A 16,508-nucleotide genomic window follows, 5' to 3' on the forward strand; every position below is an offset into this window, starting at 1 on the left:
AATAGTTATAATTTTCACTCAAATGTGGTGTATTCCGTTACATTTACTCGCCCAGTTTCATGGGTATTGTTAATGTACATTTCGCTGGTTAATGTTACTGCCAATGGTTATATAACGTAATTATGATTCGTTTTTAAGGTTTGTTTTACTTTATATATACTCAAGAGCATTCATGTATATATACCAGGGGTGCACATACCCTACTGATGAGTGCTAAAAAGTGCATATTTCTATATATTTTTCTTGGCATTTAACTCATCTTTTGTGCATTAATTCTACATTTTATCCCATATTCTGTATTTTCATTGTTTTCAAGAATAAATATTTTTCTTACTTAATTTTGCATTTTTAGGTAATAAATAAAGTCTGGATGACTTGCGGAGCGGAAAAGAGCTGAAGAGTGGTGAAAAGCCGGAAGAAATTACGCAAGGAAGCCGCAAAGAATGGTGCGCACAAGACCAAAAAAGCTAGGAATGGGCTCAAGAAGGAAGAATTGTTCTTAAAGAAGAAATGGGCTCAGAATTATCCGAAGCCCAACTTATCTCCCAAACCAAAACCCAAATCCATAACCCACTTCTCATGTAGCCGTCATATTGGATCCATATCATCATCCAACGGTCGCCTCCTCTTCGTGCATCAAAGTCTGAAATTCCTGACCAACACTACAGCACCTAACTCCATCTCACGCCGTTATTTTCGTTGTATCTCTTCATCCGACGGTCGCTGAAGGCTATGTTCCATCTTATCGTTGGATGCATTTCAGATGTATCGATCAAACGCCTATCACTCGCCTAACATCGAAATCTGATGAGCCCGCCTCACACTCGAACAACCTAACCCTATACCCATCAAACCAAACAGACCTTACCCAATTTCTCTTCGTTCTTCTCTCCCTCACCTCCTCTGCGACCACCATTCCCACCACCTTCTCCTGCTGCATCCACCAACTCGAGCAGAGCTCGAGTAAACAAACCCTCACCACCATCTCTACTCGACCCTCATACATCACCATCACTCTTCTATCCACCTATTATCAGCCTACATCTTCACCTTCTCCTCTCAGTGAAGAATTAGGTTAATATTATTTGGAGTAGGGGTAAGGATTAGGGCACCAACTCGCACCAAAGAAGCATGGGAGGAAGCAGAAGAATGGGTCGAAGGCTATGAAGCAAATCAGAGAAGTATGGGTAAGATTCAACAAACCCTAATTTACTGTTTTTGGGGATTTGGGGAAGACTTGTATAGAACCCTAATTGTGCTTGTAACTATAAATAGATGTTGTGGGTATGTGTTAGAGTTATGGTGGACTAGCCAGTGTCCAGGACTGTGAAGTTCTGTTAATGTTCAATTTCAGTTTCAAATCAATTTTAGTTTTTTTTTCTTTTTGTTCTTATAATTTGATGTTTGTTTCAATTCCTGTTAAGTTCAATTTTAAGTTCTTGTAGAAATTTTCCATTATAATTTCAATTTCAGTCCTTTAGCATAATTCAATATTTGAATTCATGTTTTCAATTATCTTGTATGATGTATGTTTGTGTTAGCATGTTAGTCATGAGCTAAGTCTCATTAGCTGAGGCTCAGTTGAAGCTTTAGTGGACTGTTAGGTAGTAGAATGCTAGGTTAGAGCCTTAGTGCAGTGTGTTGATTGAGTAATGGGAAGAAGTTGGTGCTCTGATATGCCTGTGATTGATTGTTCTGTCAAAAGACAGTCAATGCTAGGGGCAAATCAGTGAGCAAGCTGATTCTCTTCCCATTCTAGTGGATGCTTAAGTTTTTAAACCTAGAATTGCATTGTTTAGCTAGGACACAAGGTGGATTCTAAGCCTTAGCTTAGCCACAGCTGCAATCTCACCCCTGCCCTTGGCTTAAGCCTTGGTTCCATTGTTCTCTGCTTGTAGTTGCAGTGTTCTGTCACCTTCTCATAATACTTTTGTGCTGTTTGCTTTTGCCATTGTAAATTTTCATCCTTTTGCCATTGTAAATTTTCATCCTTTTGCCCTGTGTTGCTTCCATGTATATACCATTGTTACTTTTCACTGCCATTGTATATGCTTCCATTGTTTCATTGTCTTTACCACTGTCACTTTAGTGTTTTTGTCTCACTGTTTTCTTATTCACTTCATCTGTTTTCTTTCTCTGTTTCTTTTCTGTTTTCATTTCACTGTCACTCTTTGATACACTATATCTTTGTTACTCTTCCCTACTGCTGCTGTTGTGCCTCTCTTCCTCTGCACTGCTGCTGCTACTACTTGCTGTGCACCTGCTCCTGCTGTGCCAGCCACCACTGCTGCTGCAACCTGGTTTCCACTGCTGCTGCTGCAACTGAGTTTGGCTCACAGCACAAGCCCAGTTCAGTCCACAGTTAACTCCAAAGGCCTAGTTACTCTCAGGTCAAAAGCTAAGCCCAGAAACAAAGCCCAAAATCCCAGCTCATTGCTAGGGTGAAGCAAAAGCCCAGATCACTGTTAGGGTGCCCAAGGCTCAGTTCAGTCCATCTGTAGTCCACTGAGCCCAAGCCTAAGTTTAAGGCCAAAGCCTAGTTCACAGTTCATTCCAAAATCATTCAAAGGCCCAAGGCCTAAAGCACTTCATCACTACAATAAACCCATTAAGCCCAATTTACTCAAAGGGTATTCAAAGCCCAACAGTTCCAAAGGGTATTCAAAGCCCATTGATATTCAAGACCCTTTGGTACTCAAAGCCCATTAGCAATTTAGAAACCCAAAATAGTTAGAAACTACAAAACACACCCAGTCTCTGTGGATCGACCCGTACTTGCACGAGCTACAACTGACGACCGTGCACTTGCGGTATTACTGTAGGCCCGTTTTATTTCGCTTAATTTTACACAGCTTTCCCGGGTACACCACCTACCCATATCCGCCAACCCTACCCTACCCGCCAGGTTTTTAACCGTATCCTACCCTATCCATTATTTGGCAGGTAGGGTGGCGGGTAAAGATTTTCTTAACCGCCAGTAAACGGGTAGGGTGGCGGGTATAGCCCATATCCTATCTAGAAGTGCACATATCCTATCCATACTCGCCAACCCTATCCTACCCGCCAGTTTTTTAATCGTATCCTACCCTATCCATTATTTGGCGGATAGGGTGGCGGGTAAAGATTTTCTTAATCGCCAGTAAACGGGTAGGGTGACTGGTATAGGTCATATCCTACCCACCCTACCCGTTGTGCAGCCCTAATATATACCATAGTTTTCACATCACCGTTTATTTAAAGACTATTAAATATGGGTCGCCGATCTGGAATATTGTCTATCCATCGTAGGTTAAAATTTTCCGGTATAGTTAAGTGTTGGATATGAAAAATATCCAATCGGAGAGTGGGTTTCTATCACTATATAGTATATGCACTAATAGAGCTCTGCGTAGTGTCCTCCCTAGAGCGACTACTTCACTAAATGCCAATTTCAATCAATAAGTACCAAAGGTTTCATCACAGTTCATCGTGGGAGTTCACGACGCTTAGAGTTAAGATAAATATAATAAGGAATTAGTACCTTGAAATTTATAGTGGATTAGTCGTGGGAAAGTTCGAGAGATTTTAATGTATTTGGGTTTTCTCCTGTTAGTCCTGAGGGAGTTTGAGGGAGTCTCTCCAAATCCCCGTTAGTCGTGGGGGAGTTTAGAGGAGTCTCCTAAACTCCCTAGAAAACACCTGTTAGTCGCTGGAGAGTTTAAAAAAATCTCTTGAACTCCCTGTTAGTCATAAAACCCTACAATACTAGGGAGTTGGTTGCTTTGGGGAGTTCGAAGGAGTTTTTAGTGTATTTTGGTCTCACAAAAAATCTCTCAAAAGAGTAGAGATTTTAGTGTATTTTAGTCTCACAACCAAATTTGGTTCAAAATCTTTCTTTTCAAATCATACGGATTTCTCAAATCTCACCAACAAAAATGTTGTTCCCAACATGATGAAATGATTGTCAGATGATGGCCATTATGATACGGTGAAACATTTCTAGGAAAATATTAGGATAGTGATCTAGAGTCCATGAAAACGTGTGGATATATAGATTTGTTTAGATCTACATATCCCGTAAGATGCACCAGCAAAAAAAATGTAAAAGTCTTCACAATTAGCGCTTCCCTGAGTTGAATTACATTACCACTTCTGCAACCACCGTCAAAACTATTTTCTCACCACTACCATCACCACCTATAACCAACCACTACTCCCTTAACCACCCCAAATAAGAACCCTAATTTTAGAAATAAATAAGATTCAATAAATGCTATAGCTCAGAGAAAAGATTTTGAACCAAATTTTAATTCCATCACAATATGTGACACATTTGGTCGCTCTCGGTGGACAGTTAGTAAAAACTTCAACAGGAAAATGTGGAAAAATGTTCGTGAACAAAGGGAGTTAGAATTGTACGGAGACCGTTAAATTGAAGGGAAAAAAATTTATCTCGTTGCACAAAATAACATACTATTGATACAGAGATATGATCATTTTCATTTATTTATTTTCTTTTGATTAAAGATCAATGTTATTTGCAAATGAGGGTTTATTGTTTCTTAAAAGAGAATGAGTTAGGAGTGAACTCTCTCAAACTCCCCCAAACTCCCTCTAATAAACTCTCTCAAACTCCCTACACTCCCCCAAACTCTCTGAACTCAAAAACACCAAACTCTCTCAAACTCCCTACACTCTCTCAAACTCTCTCAAAATTCCTGAGATTTAAAATACACCCAACTCCCCAGAAATCACTCGAGGACTAACCTCCTGTTGGTTTAGTGACGGGGTAATTTATGTCCTTACGTTGTCCATAGTCATCGTTTACTACGATGAAGAGTAGCTCGATGTATACGGACCTTACGTATCTTTGGAAAGTTTTTCGAAATTGACACCGCATTACAAGAAATTTATCAGTACTAAATTATGAGGTTAATCGTTTTATTTTATTTAATGCAGCATCGTTAGTTACATAAAAATTGATTTTACCATTTTTTTTACTTTCTTTCAAGATTGTGATTGAGCAGGAAGAGGCAGAAAATGCATCATCACTAGCTCATTCGATAGCTCCCTAACAGAATTACAGTCCTAATTACTTTAAGAGGTGAAGTGGGAGTTTGCGATTCATGTTATCACAACGGGAATCCAGATTGAAGATGACATAAGCCAAGTTACTTGACTTATAACATGCTTGTTTTTTGCTAACTTGACGTATGGATCTGACTCAGCCCCTGACTCGACGTGAGTCAGATGTCAGATCGTTTGTTTTTTAGTTTGAGCCAGATCTGTCTCGTTACCTGACTTAGACCTAATCCCTAACTTGAACATATTTGAGTCACGGATTAAAATGCTCCTAACGCATGGAACCAAACTACTGACTCGTATATTTTGAGTCAGTTGAGTTAGATCTGACTCAAAAAAATAAACACATTGAGTCAGACTCATACGAGTCAGATCCAAAAGAAATAAACAAACATGATGTTACATTATTACTTCTACGTCGAAGGAGGTGGAGGTATCAAAGATAGAGCCTTTGGTCATCAGAATTTTACATTTTATTAGGAACTGTTCCAATTATTTAAAATATTTATTTTGTGGCTATCATAAACAGGGGCAGGATCCGGTGACATGGTTAGAATGACATTATCAAGACATGGTGGAGACATTTTTCTATAAATCCAATCGGCAATGAATTTGAAGCTAATTTTTTGGTGACATGTTCTTCTTATAAATCTCTACACTCCAACCAAAAATGAGTGCGATCCGAGATGTACAAGACCATTATCTACCATTCTGAATATTGACCGTCGAAGATTAACGTTTGAAATTAATATTTTTTGATGATGAAGTTTCATATTTCAGAATACTCTTATTTTTGGTAGGAATGTAGAGCTTTAGAAGAGGAATATGTCACCAAAATATTAGCTTTAAATTCATTGTTGATTGGATCTTTTAGAAAAAAATGCTCCACCATGTCATGGTAATGTCATTGTAACCATGTTATCAGATCCTTCCTCTCAGAAATATTAGACTTTATACAATGTATATTACTAGGTTTTCATCAAATTAACTGCTAAAAATAAAGCAGATTTCATAAAAATCTAAAGTATATAACATGTTATTCTGATTTTATCTTACTCGAGTGAGTGTATCGCAACTACGCGTCAGTTTAATTTTTCGGTCAACCATAATATTATGGCCTCTATTAATTCTAAAAGTGAAAAATAAAGTTAAATTTCTTAGATTAACCTAACCAAGTCCGAGATGTAAGTCCCAACCAACCTATCAGCCGCTTGCCAGGAAAAAAAAACTAGGCGTTGTAAACCAGGGTGATACCTACAATATATTTTTGCATATGACTCGCGATCCAGGTCGGATTCGTCCCCTGACTCACCACGAGTCATCTATCAGACCACTTGTTTGTTTAGATCTGACTCATTACCTGACTTAGATTTAATCCTTGGTTTGTACCTGTTTAAGTCGGATGACAAAATGTCTTCACTAGGACCAAACCACTGTCTCGCATATATTTAAGTAACTAAAATCAGATATAACTTAAAAACAAATACATTGAATCAGATCTTGGTGATTTTAGGCATATACTGACGAGTTACATGCAGAAAAGGAAAAAATATAATACTTTTGATTGAAAAGTAGAATTATTAGCAACCTTGATAGGAAAAACAATTTGGTACTCACTATTAGCAGCCTTGTTTTCTTTTTTTTTTCTTTTTTTTTGGGATGGTTGGACCTATTGGACCTAACAGAAAATGGGCAACGAAATTCCTAACGACTTTGCATGCGAGTTCTTTGAAGGATAATATGGTAATTTGAATTCCAATTTCCGAACAAAATCACACCAGACGCTTCTCATCTCTGTTTCTCTCTCCCTAGACTCTCTCTGCAGCACTTTCTCTTCTCTCTCAAAACAGAGAGGGAAGAAGAATGTATCAGTTAATCTCAACGTCATTAAACAACGGAATTTTAAATCTTCCCGCCATTTCCTTGACAACCAGAACTAAACGCATCAAAAATGAGATCAAATTGTGGAAAAGAAAGCTAATTATAAGAAAAAAAGTATTATTAGTAAGTTCAAATGATTCACCAATTGTTGAAGAAACAACAGATGAAGTATCCAAGGAAGAAGATATCAACAAATCTGTTCGGTCGACATCTTCGTCAATTGATAAAGACCTCAAAAAGGTATATATATTCTTATCACAAGTTCTGTTGTGTTGATTATGTAACTAGTAAGAACTAACTAAGAACAAGTTAGCTAGGATTGTAGTTAAGACGTTTAGACTGTTTAAAGTGATAAATAACTAGTTCTCAGAAAATTGCAGTCAAAATTGATTTCATAATGATGTAGTGTACTGAGTGCATTATATGAAAGTCTTAATCAGTTTTTAGCACCTTTAATATGACTGTGTATGGGTGCACTCGTAAGGCATAACAAAAATGGTAATAGGGTTGATGGTTCTGAACAATGCGTAGTTGATCTTCTAGATTCGACTGTCTAAAATTCTAATATCATGGAAATACAATTAGCAAATATGTACTGGCAGCTGATGCATTAGCATAGCTGCATAGGGAGAAGTGATTAAGCTGTTTCTAAGTTTTCACAAGGTTGAGTTCATGGTAATTTAAACACTTTAAACAGGCTGTTCAGAAGACTGCTGCAACATTTGCACCTAGGGCTTCTACTGCAAGTAAAAATCCTGCAGTGCCTGGAAGCACTTTGTACACCGTCTTTGAAGTTCAAGCTTACGTCTCGATGTTGTTAGGTGGGCTACTTTCGTTCAATGTTGTATTTCCATCCAATGAACCTGACTTATGGAGACTCATGGGAATGTGGTCAATTTGGATGTTCAGTAAGTTTTCCTCTATAAATCTCAGCACCGATTCTTTGAAACTGTAAACAAGAGCAAATTTTGGCGGGGTAGTTGAATATTTCGTGTTTCGTGTTCTTTCTGATCTTTTTATTTTACTACTCTGGGATATCAATCTTTATAAGAATGTTAAGGTGTGCAAACTGCAAAGGAAAGTTATCTTTAATATTTCCCTAACTTCAGGGCTTTTGTTTTTGTAGCAATTCCATCACTTCGTGCCCGTGACTGCTCAAAGAATGAGAAGGAAGCTTTGAACTATCTCTTCATACTTGTTCCTTTACTAAATGTTTTGATTCCATTCTTTGTGAAATCCTTCTCAACCGTTTGGGCGGCAGATACAATTGCATTCTTTGGGATGTATGCATGGAAGGTATGATCGATTTCCTTGCCAATCACCAAGAGAACTGCTCATTTTGGTTGCATATGTAAAATGTTGCTGCAGAAATTTATACGTTGTTGTTGTCTGTGTCTGTAGATGGGGTGGCTTCAAAAGACGGAGTAAAATGCTTGCTTCTAGATACTAGGGCCAACTCTCAGCAGAGCTCTGATCAATATCCGATCAGACTTATACATTCAGAATACACACCATCAGGGTTACAGACACCATTTGAGTTACTTGGGCAGATGAAAGAGGAGAACGGGGTATTGAATGGAGACAAATATACACCAACGTGCTTTTCCACCAGAGACATTCACTTAGTTTTTTCTTTCTGTTTTCTGCATGAAACTGCGACATACAATTGTTCTCGAGCTACAACTTTACAATCCCTGTACATGGCAACTTCAAAGTTGATCTTTTATGGCCAGTCATTGAAAATTCTAATAGAGTCTAATATTGTAATGTAATGTTAACCGTTGTTTATTACAAACGAAAGAGACCCATTTATAGACAAACATGACAAGATACCCAAGGATAAGCCTAACATCACTTATTTATAACTTCTTAAGGCAATTACTGCAAAATGTTGACAGCTTCAAATGGTAACCTAATATGATACCAGAACTAAAAAAATGGACAATAAATGTTTCTTCTGATTGGACACGTAACCAGAATGGTGGTGGGAACCTCGCAGAGACAAAGAGAGGGGCAAATCTAGTTCTTAGACAACTCTTTACTACGGTTGGCTGCAGCAACAACTGCGTTCATCAGAGTCCCACGAAATCCACCCTTCTCCAATTCGTGAATCGCAGCAATGGTGGTTCCTCCAGGTGATGCAACATCATCTTTTAACTGCCCTGGATGCTTACCAGTGTTGACGACCATTGCAGCTGCTCCCAAAACCTAGTGTTTGGAAAAGAAAAATTAGCATAACTAGTAGGCCTGGTAACAGGGAATTTCTCCACCTACTTCCAAGTAATTTCATTTCTTTCTTTTTCTCCTAAACACCCTAGTTATTCTGACATTACATTTATAACCTGGTTAAAGGAAGTTTTTCGCAGAAAAACAAAAACACATAGTATCAGTTCCCACTTACAGTCTGAGCTGCTAAACCTGCTGCAAGGTCTCGTGGAAGACCTGCAGCTACTCCACCATCGGCTAGAGCCTCTATTGCCAGAAAAATATATGCTGGGCCACTTCCACTGTAAAGTAAAACAACCCTAATCAGATTTATCATTCAAAAGTGAGGTTATTTTTCAAAAGAAATGCTATACAAAGTGGCAAGTCATGACGTATAAAAGATGTCTCCACACAGAAAATACGATAGTGAAAATTCTACAAACAAGGTGCTGCAGCACAAGTACTGAAGGTGCATAAGACTATCATTAAACCAAGTGTCACATACCTCAATCCGGTGACGGCATCAAACATTTTCTCATTAGCTCTCCAAGTCTTACCAATTGCTCCAAAGAGACTATCCATAAGCAATCCATCTTCTTCTGTTGCAGTTCCTCCTAAGCTAATAACTGCATATTGTACACCAGTATTGACTTGTAGCTTTGATGTAAAGTATTAATACACAGATCAAGAGTAAGAAGACTGCTGTGAGATAGAACCATGACTTCACATATCACTCATCATAAACAAGTATAGTAAATAAAGAGAAACACAGACTCGGCCATGATTTACTTTTTATACTAGTTCAATTCTAAAATGGACATCTTGATAACCTTACATCCAGGATCAAACAACCATCTCATCCAACAGAGTTTGATTAGTTTCACTAATAAGTATTTTGAGAAGGAGAAAAAAAGAAAAACTTTTACCTGATGCTGCCTGACCTACAGCAGAAGGAGTATTTGGCATAACTCGAATAAAACGAGTATTCCCTGACCATTCCTGCATCAAATACCAATTAGTTTCGCTTTCATCAGAATAGAATTATTAATTAGGATCCCACGTAGGGTACAAAGGTAAAATTGAAAACGTCAAGGTAATAGACACATGGTATAAAATCCTCGCAACAACAAGCATCACGCAAAAAGAAAAACATAAAAGTGATGAAAAGAATTTGGACAAGAGAAGAAATTAAAGAATAAAATGGTAAAGAACAGAGGGGTATGACGAAAATGAGTATGAAGAATTGTTGATTGATAATTCAATCTGTTAACAGATACTTGAACAAAACAAAAAGAGATTTTCAGATTGACCTGTAGATCACACAATTTAATCCCAGCGGCAATTGACACTAAAAGTTTATCTTCTGTGAGCGAAGGTTTCAGCTGCAAAACCACCTCCTTCACTGCAACATTGACAATTTTAGTTACAAATCTAAAATAGAAGAGGAGAGAGAATACGATTACACATAGTGAATGGCGATCTATGTCCTGTAAATACAGAAACTGCATTTTGTATGTCACACCATATTAGTGGACATGAACATCTTATAGTTCTTGGATACAAATCAAGCTACCAACCAGATAATGTTCATACTGCAACTAACCATTCTAGGTTGATATGCTATATAGCCAACCTATAATACAAAATTAAGAAGACGTGAAGGCCTATTGTGATGACTAAAAGTGATTCCTGGTGGTCAAACTCTCCCGATTTCACCAGAGTTTCTTCCAAATCACTCCATTAGCGAACCATGAGCATAAAAAAGATACTAGTAGAGCAAACGAAAAATATGTATAGAACTAGGAATTAAGCAATGAAGGTAAAAGTAAAGAACAAGATAGAGAAGTACCCATCTGAGGTTTCACTGAAAATATGATGACGTCACTGTGTTCGACAACCTAGATAAAAACATTGTTGGATTATTAAACATGTGTCTCCAATAACCAAAATCTAAGATTAGTTTCCAAGTTATGAAAATGGCTAACATTTGATTCCAATTTACATTAAAAGGAAGAATATACAGAAAAAGACCTGATGATTATGTTCAAAGACTTTAACTCCAAAGGATGAAAAAACATCTCTACGATCAGAACTTCTATGAGCAGTACTAATTCTTGAAGCAGGTAAAATCCCTGATTTCACTACTCCTCTAGCTATATTCTCTGCCAATTTTCCAGCTCCTATAAACCCCAACTTAAATGTATCACTAGGAATTGCCACTGAAGAAACCATTCTCAGTTTGTTTTTTTTTTTGTTGCGACTGTATTGGAAACAAGTTAGGGTTTTGTTTATCAACCCGTAGAACTCTCACCATCTTTTTCTTTTTTTTTTAAGCTTAAAACAATTTTGAAAATTATTGGTGCCGGGACTTGAACTTGCGACCTCTATCCGGTTAGGTTAGGTTAGGTTAGATTCTATTCTGGAACCAGTGAATAAGAAGTACAAGTCCAAATTTCCCATCCCCTTTGTGGAAAACAAAGTGGAAATTTTTCTTGACTAAACATCTGGGATAGATTATGGAGGAATTACCAAAAGCAAGCAACGAAAAACCTGCTCAGCGATCTCTACATCAAGATGATGCTGATGAGGAAGATGAAAGTGTTAAGCAACTCGAGGAATGTTCTGTTCTCTATTTGACTTTACAGGTAAAAACCCTTGAGCTCATAATTCGATATTTATCAAAAAGTGCTTTATAAATCTGAGATTTTATTGTTCATGTAGGATTGTCTAGTTGAAAAAAACAGAAACTGGAAAGCTTGTCAAGTGGGTATGTCATCTTTTTTCATCAAATTCTAATTTTTCAAGGGTTGTAGTTTCCAGTTTTTCATAAACCTTAAACCCTTGTCATCTTTTTCTTTGTTCGGGTCTATGCAGAAGTTCAAGCTTTGAAAGCATGTCATGAGAGGAAGAACAATAACAAGAAGAAGTGAAGTTACTGATTGGAATTGTGTAGGTTTTTGGTGATTTTTACTAGTTGTAGAGTCTTTGATTCTTTCGGACATTTTCAATTACAGCACCCTTGTTAGAAGAACACTGAATGCAGTATGTTTAAATTTTGTTTCAATAAGACTGGTTTTCAGTCATTGACATACAACAACAATTACTACATGTACTGTTAACTGTTAAGAGCAGCAATCATTTCAGAAACCTGAAAATTTAAGCTTGTCTTGAAAAATTAATCAAAATGAACATCTACTTGATCTGATACTCTTAAACTGTGGTTTGAAAGCAAAATTGTTTAGGGTAACTGATGAGTAAAGAATGTCGGATAATAGATGAACTCAAATGAAAGCAGAAGATAAATCAAAACTACCATTGGATTAAAAAGTAAGTGCAGTTTTGGGAGGGGTATTCACAAACTTCATCCTGAGTGGAATTAGAGTAGAGCATTTACATAAAAACCTGCCCATGTATTTGTTAATATCTATGTTCTCTGTAAAGAAAGACGACAAAAAGAGGAAAGCATCCTCTGTAAAAAACAAGAAAAATGGTTTCTTCATATCCAATACTTCAACTTGATATATGGAAGCTAGGTCATTATCTCTCCCCGGACTTTTTCTTTCCTTTTTACTTGTTCTGGATTAGTAGATGCGAGTTGAAGCAGCCTTTTTTTTCTTACTCTCTTAAACAGCGCTGAGTGGTTAGTTACAATGTTCATTTACAAGCATGGTGTGACCTGAAAGTGTTGGCAATAGGGTATGTCAACAACTCAACATGGTATTTTATGCACTTGAACTGAAAAACTCGGAAGTCAAGATCCATTCAGTAATAATTAAGTCTTCAAAGAGATATGTGAGACTTTCCGGATTGCAGCCCAAAAAAACAACATTCAATTCCAAACAAAATAGGGCCTGCAGAGAAGATTACTGAATACCTCAATGCAAATCGGAAGGAATAATGAGATGCAAGGGTGTAAGGTCAACCTGGCTTGATGACTGCGAGGACAATAAATCAGGTAATCACGGTAAAGCAAAAAGATTACATCAGGAAGGACCAAGAATAGTATGAAGCACCCACCAATATTACGGAAGAGGGTTCTGCAAGAGACGGAACAACAGATGCATGATTTTGTTCAGTGAGCACAGTACGTTCGACTGCCTCCACCTCCGGATCTGTGGAATCAGAAATCCCGTTTTCCATCCCTTGTGGCACCGACTTGGTACTCCCTCCTTTTGTTCCATCAATAGCTTTGCATTGTGACTAGTGAAATCAATAAAAGAATTTAAGAATGAGTAAACTGAGATTTATAATGTCAGTGACATCCCAAGGGTCTGCTGAGACATGCGTGCATTCGTTAGTAAAAGCATTCCCGAGCAAAAAGTAGTAACCCTAAGTATCTGAAATTTTTTCATATGGTCCCGTCCGTGTACAGTCCAAGAGAGCATCTATATTCCATTTGGTTAACAAGATTTGATCACTATTGTGGTATAGTTCTACAGTGAATATACCAATTGGGACACCAAAAATCAATCCCTACGATTCACATTTATTTTATATATAGCTCTTTAAGTTTATTGATGCATTGTTTGCGCGAGCGCTATGTTTATGGTAGACCACTTAGTTTACCCACCTGACAGGGGGACCAGACTATACTTGCAAATGAAAAAAAAAAGCAATGGGGGCATCAGAAGGAAGGTATCTCACTCATACATTTTGCAGGTCTTTGATGCGCACAATGATGATCGTTATATCATCCGTTCGATATTCATGCTCTAGCCATAGCTTGTACGATTCCCCAGTAATTGAAGCACATGCATCCCAAGTATCTGCATATTTCATCACCTGTATCCAAATGAGCGGGAAGAATTACAAGAAGAACCATAGGATAGAAGAGAATGAGTCCTGCCAATATTCAGGATTTTGGCTATTGATAAGAAGGTATTCGTTGGACAGATGGTACATTTGCAGAGATGAGACTGTCAAAGTGCAACTAAGAAGCGTACTATGCAAGGGGGGTCTTACCATATCGGTAACGGCTTGACTTGAGAGGAACTCAAAGACACCATCGCTAGCAATCACAAAGAAAAGATGATCTGGAGTAAGCTGAACAATTTTCACTTCAGGAACAGCAATAACACCAATCTTCTCAGCGAAACTGTCTCCCAAACTCCTAGTAAATGCAGTTCCTGGGTACATACCATCTTGTACCCACAGCCTTGGAGGATCACCTCCATCACTTTCTTCATCACCCCAATTCTGAATATCTGGATCCTTAAGACCTTCCACCTGATCAGCACTCAAAACTCTAGCTCCACACATCTTCACTCTCTCACATTCATCCTTCCTAAACGGTGTTTGATCAATAGATAGATCCTCAGCAGTAGCACCACTCCCATCCTTCACAGCAATAACCGCCCTCGAATCACCCACATTTGCAACATAAACAGTATCACCACTAACAAGAACAGTAATTGCAGTGGTACCACTCATTGTATCATCAATTTCACTCTCATGAAGTTCAGAATTTGCAGTCAAAAAGGCAGAATGATAAGCTTTTACAGGATCCTCCACCAACATAGTATCATTTTCAAGTAACTCTATTAACCTCTCCTTCACAAAATTTGAACATTGGGTGCCATATAGACCATGCCCATCGAAAACACCAAAGAAATGAAGATTCGGATTCCCTTGAATTCCAGTTTTAACTACATAACTATCTTGATTTTCTTTATCAGGAAAGTCAGGGTAGTATCCTCTCTGTGTAACAACAGAATACTCTAAGTGGAAGTTATGAAAAGGTACATTAACTATCTCAAATGTCTTACTATCTGTAAGAATACTTTGATGATAATTTCCATTGTTACCGTTCTCATTGTTAGTACCATTTAAATCAACATCTCCTCGACTGGCTTCAGGATCGGCATTCGATGAAGATGGGTAACGACTACAACATTTTCCATGGATACAACCCATGGGCGAAATGATGAATTAAGGGTTTCAATAACCCTAGAAAAACAACCTAAAATGTCAAAGTAAACTAATACCCTGCAAGAAACCCTAAAAAGAAACAAACCAGGAAAGAAACAAGTACCTTTTGGGATTGTACGTTTAATTCCAGAGAGATGAATTCATTTGCAGATAAACCCAGAAAAACCCTAGAAGGAAGAAAGAGTATGTACATGAATTAGGGGAAGTTGGATTGAAAGGGAGCAGAAGGAAGGCATTTTCATTTGGGTTTTTACAAGTACCAAGAAAAAGTCTGATGATGCGTGAGAGATGACAAAATCCCAAAACCCTAGGTCGTGTGAAGACTTAAACAAAGTCTTAAACGAAGCTTTTCAGCGCGATGGGTTTTTGGTGACCGGGCAAATAAGAAAACATTTATTTATTTATTTTTATTTTTTTAAGAATAGTTCATTGAAGAACATAAGTCGGCATTTACAACAAGGCTGAATCGGGGCCCTGAAAAATAATTGCGGGGATCTCTAGCTACACGATAAAAAAAGTCATGAAATAGTAATTGGGAGTTATCCCTTATCCCAATTTTTTTAAATGCCTAAACTACCTCAAATCATTAGTGGTAATTAAGTTAATTAGTTTAATTAGATTAAAATCAGATTTAGGGATAAAATTTTGATAAAAGAAAAATTGTGTTTTTGTGTTGTGGAGAGGAAGAAGCTGAGTTTTTGGGGGATTCCAGTAGAGGAATCATATTGCTCAAAATGAAGGAACCAATCCTCAAAATGAAGAACCCGAAGCTCAAAACAATCGGGTAAACTTCCTATACTCTTCAAATTGTATGAATGATGCCCCAAGTGGTCGATTCATGTACACTATGAAACTACTCAGAGTGAGGGTCGTTAAGTCGAGAGGGTAATAAACGAACGACTCTAAGGAGTCGTCAATTACTTGACACAACCTTTAACGACTCAAACCTGCAACTTTCGTAGGTTATGAAAAATCGTCAACCAAGTGTGATATAATTGACGACTCCAGCTAGTTAGGTCATATAGAGTCGTTAACTTAATATGTTTACAACCCAACGACTCTAAAACTTTTTACTCTCTGAAGATGTTACTCTTAGGGTCGTTAATTAGGCATTCCTATATACTGACGACCCTAGCGAGCCATTTCATAGATCAAGGGTCGGCAAGCAAAATTTATAAAACCAAACGACCCTTCAACATCGTTAACGACTTCACATGACGACCCTTCAACATAGTTAACAACTACAACCATTTGACATGACGACCCTTCCTATTTTTTCAACAAGGAACAAATTTGTATCATATAGAGTCGTTAGCGATTTAGAAATCCCTAGACGACACTATTCTAGGGCAGAAAACCAGGTTTAGGGTCGTTATCTACTACACCCTAATGGTTAACGATTTTTTATCAATTCAACATGCATATCAAAAATC

General features: G+C 37.6%; 4 protein-coding genes across 5 annotated transcripts; 2 read left to right on the forward strand and 2 right to left on the reverse strand.

The window, feature by feature from the left end:
* The first annotated feature begins 6,846 nt into the window (after window positions 1-6,846).
* LOC113350142 lies at window positions 6,847-8,746 on the forward strand. Its single transcript, XM_026594230.1, has 4 exons — window positions 6,847-7,182; window positions 7,640-7,850; window positions 8,069-8,238; window positions 8,344-8,746. Exons 1-4 carry the CDS (start codon window positions 6,925-6,927, stop codon window positions 8,368-8,370), a joined length of 666 nt encoding a protein of 221 aa, XP_026450015.1. The 5' UTR covers window positions 6,847-6,924; the 3' UTR covers window positions 8,371-8,746.
* On the reverse strand, window positions 8,652-11,458 carry LOC113350141 (pyrroline-5-carboxylate reductase-like). The gene is made up of 7 exons (XM_026594229.1): window positions 11,179-11,458; window positions 10,997-11,045; window positions 10,458-10,549; window positions 10,074-10,146; window positions 9,653-9,773; window positions 9,344-9,449; window positions 8,652-9,150 (listed from the first exon to the last, which is right to left on the reverse strand). The coding sequence occupies exons 1-7, from the start codon at window positions 11,377-11,379 to the stop codon at window positions 8,962-8,964; spliced, it is 831 nt and encodes a 276-aa protein (XP_026450014.1). The 5' UTR covers window positions 11,380-11,458; the 3' UTR covers window positions 8,652-8,961.
* Window positions 11,459-11,537: 79 nt separating this feature from the next.
* On the forward strand, window positions 11,538-12,302 carry LOC113350143. The gene is made up of 3 exons (XM_026594231.1): window positions 11,538-11,792; window positions 11,869-11,914; window positions 12,022-12,302. Exons 1-3 carry the CDS (start codon window positions 11,664-11,666, stop codon window positions 12,075-12,077), a joined length of 231 nt encoding a protein of 76 aa, XP_026450016.1. The 5' UTR covers window positions 11,538-11,663; the 3' UTR covers window positions 12,078-12,302.
* Window positions 12,303-12,433: 131 nt separating this feature from the next.
* LOC113350144 (probable protein phosphatase 2C 35) lies at window positions 12,434-15,457 on the reverse strand. 2 transcript variants are annotated; one of them, XM_026594234.1, is made up of 6 exons: window positions 15,179-15,457; window positions 14,110-15,093; window positions 13,798-13,929; window positions 13,165-13,347; window positions 13,022-13,082; window positions 12,434-12,823 (listed from the first exon to the last, which is right to left on the reverse strand). In XM_026594234.1, the coding sequence occupies exons 2-5, from the start codon at window positions 15,058-15,060 to the stop codon at window positions 13,023-13,025; spliced, it is 1,326 nt and encodes a 441-aa protein (XP_026450019.1). In that variant the 5' UTR covers window positions 15,061-15,093; window positions 15,179-15,457; the 3' UTR covers window positions 12,434-12,823; window position 13,022. The 2 variants fall into 2 exon arrangements, with proteins under 2 accessions (XP_026450019.1, XP_026450017.1); XM_026594232.1 differs by having other exon boundaries at window positions 14,110-15,457.
* Window positions 15,458-16,508: the final 1,051 nt, after the last annotated feature.

Source organism: Papaver somniferum, chromosome 2 (assembly GCF_003573695.1).
Source record: "Papaver somniferum cultivar HN1 chromosome 2, ASM357369v1, whole genome shotgun sequence".
Classification (NCBI taxonomy): Eukaryota; Viridiplantae; Streptophyta; class Magnoliopsida; order Ranunculales; family Papaveraceae; genus Papaver; species Papaver somniferum.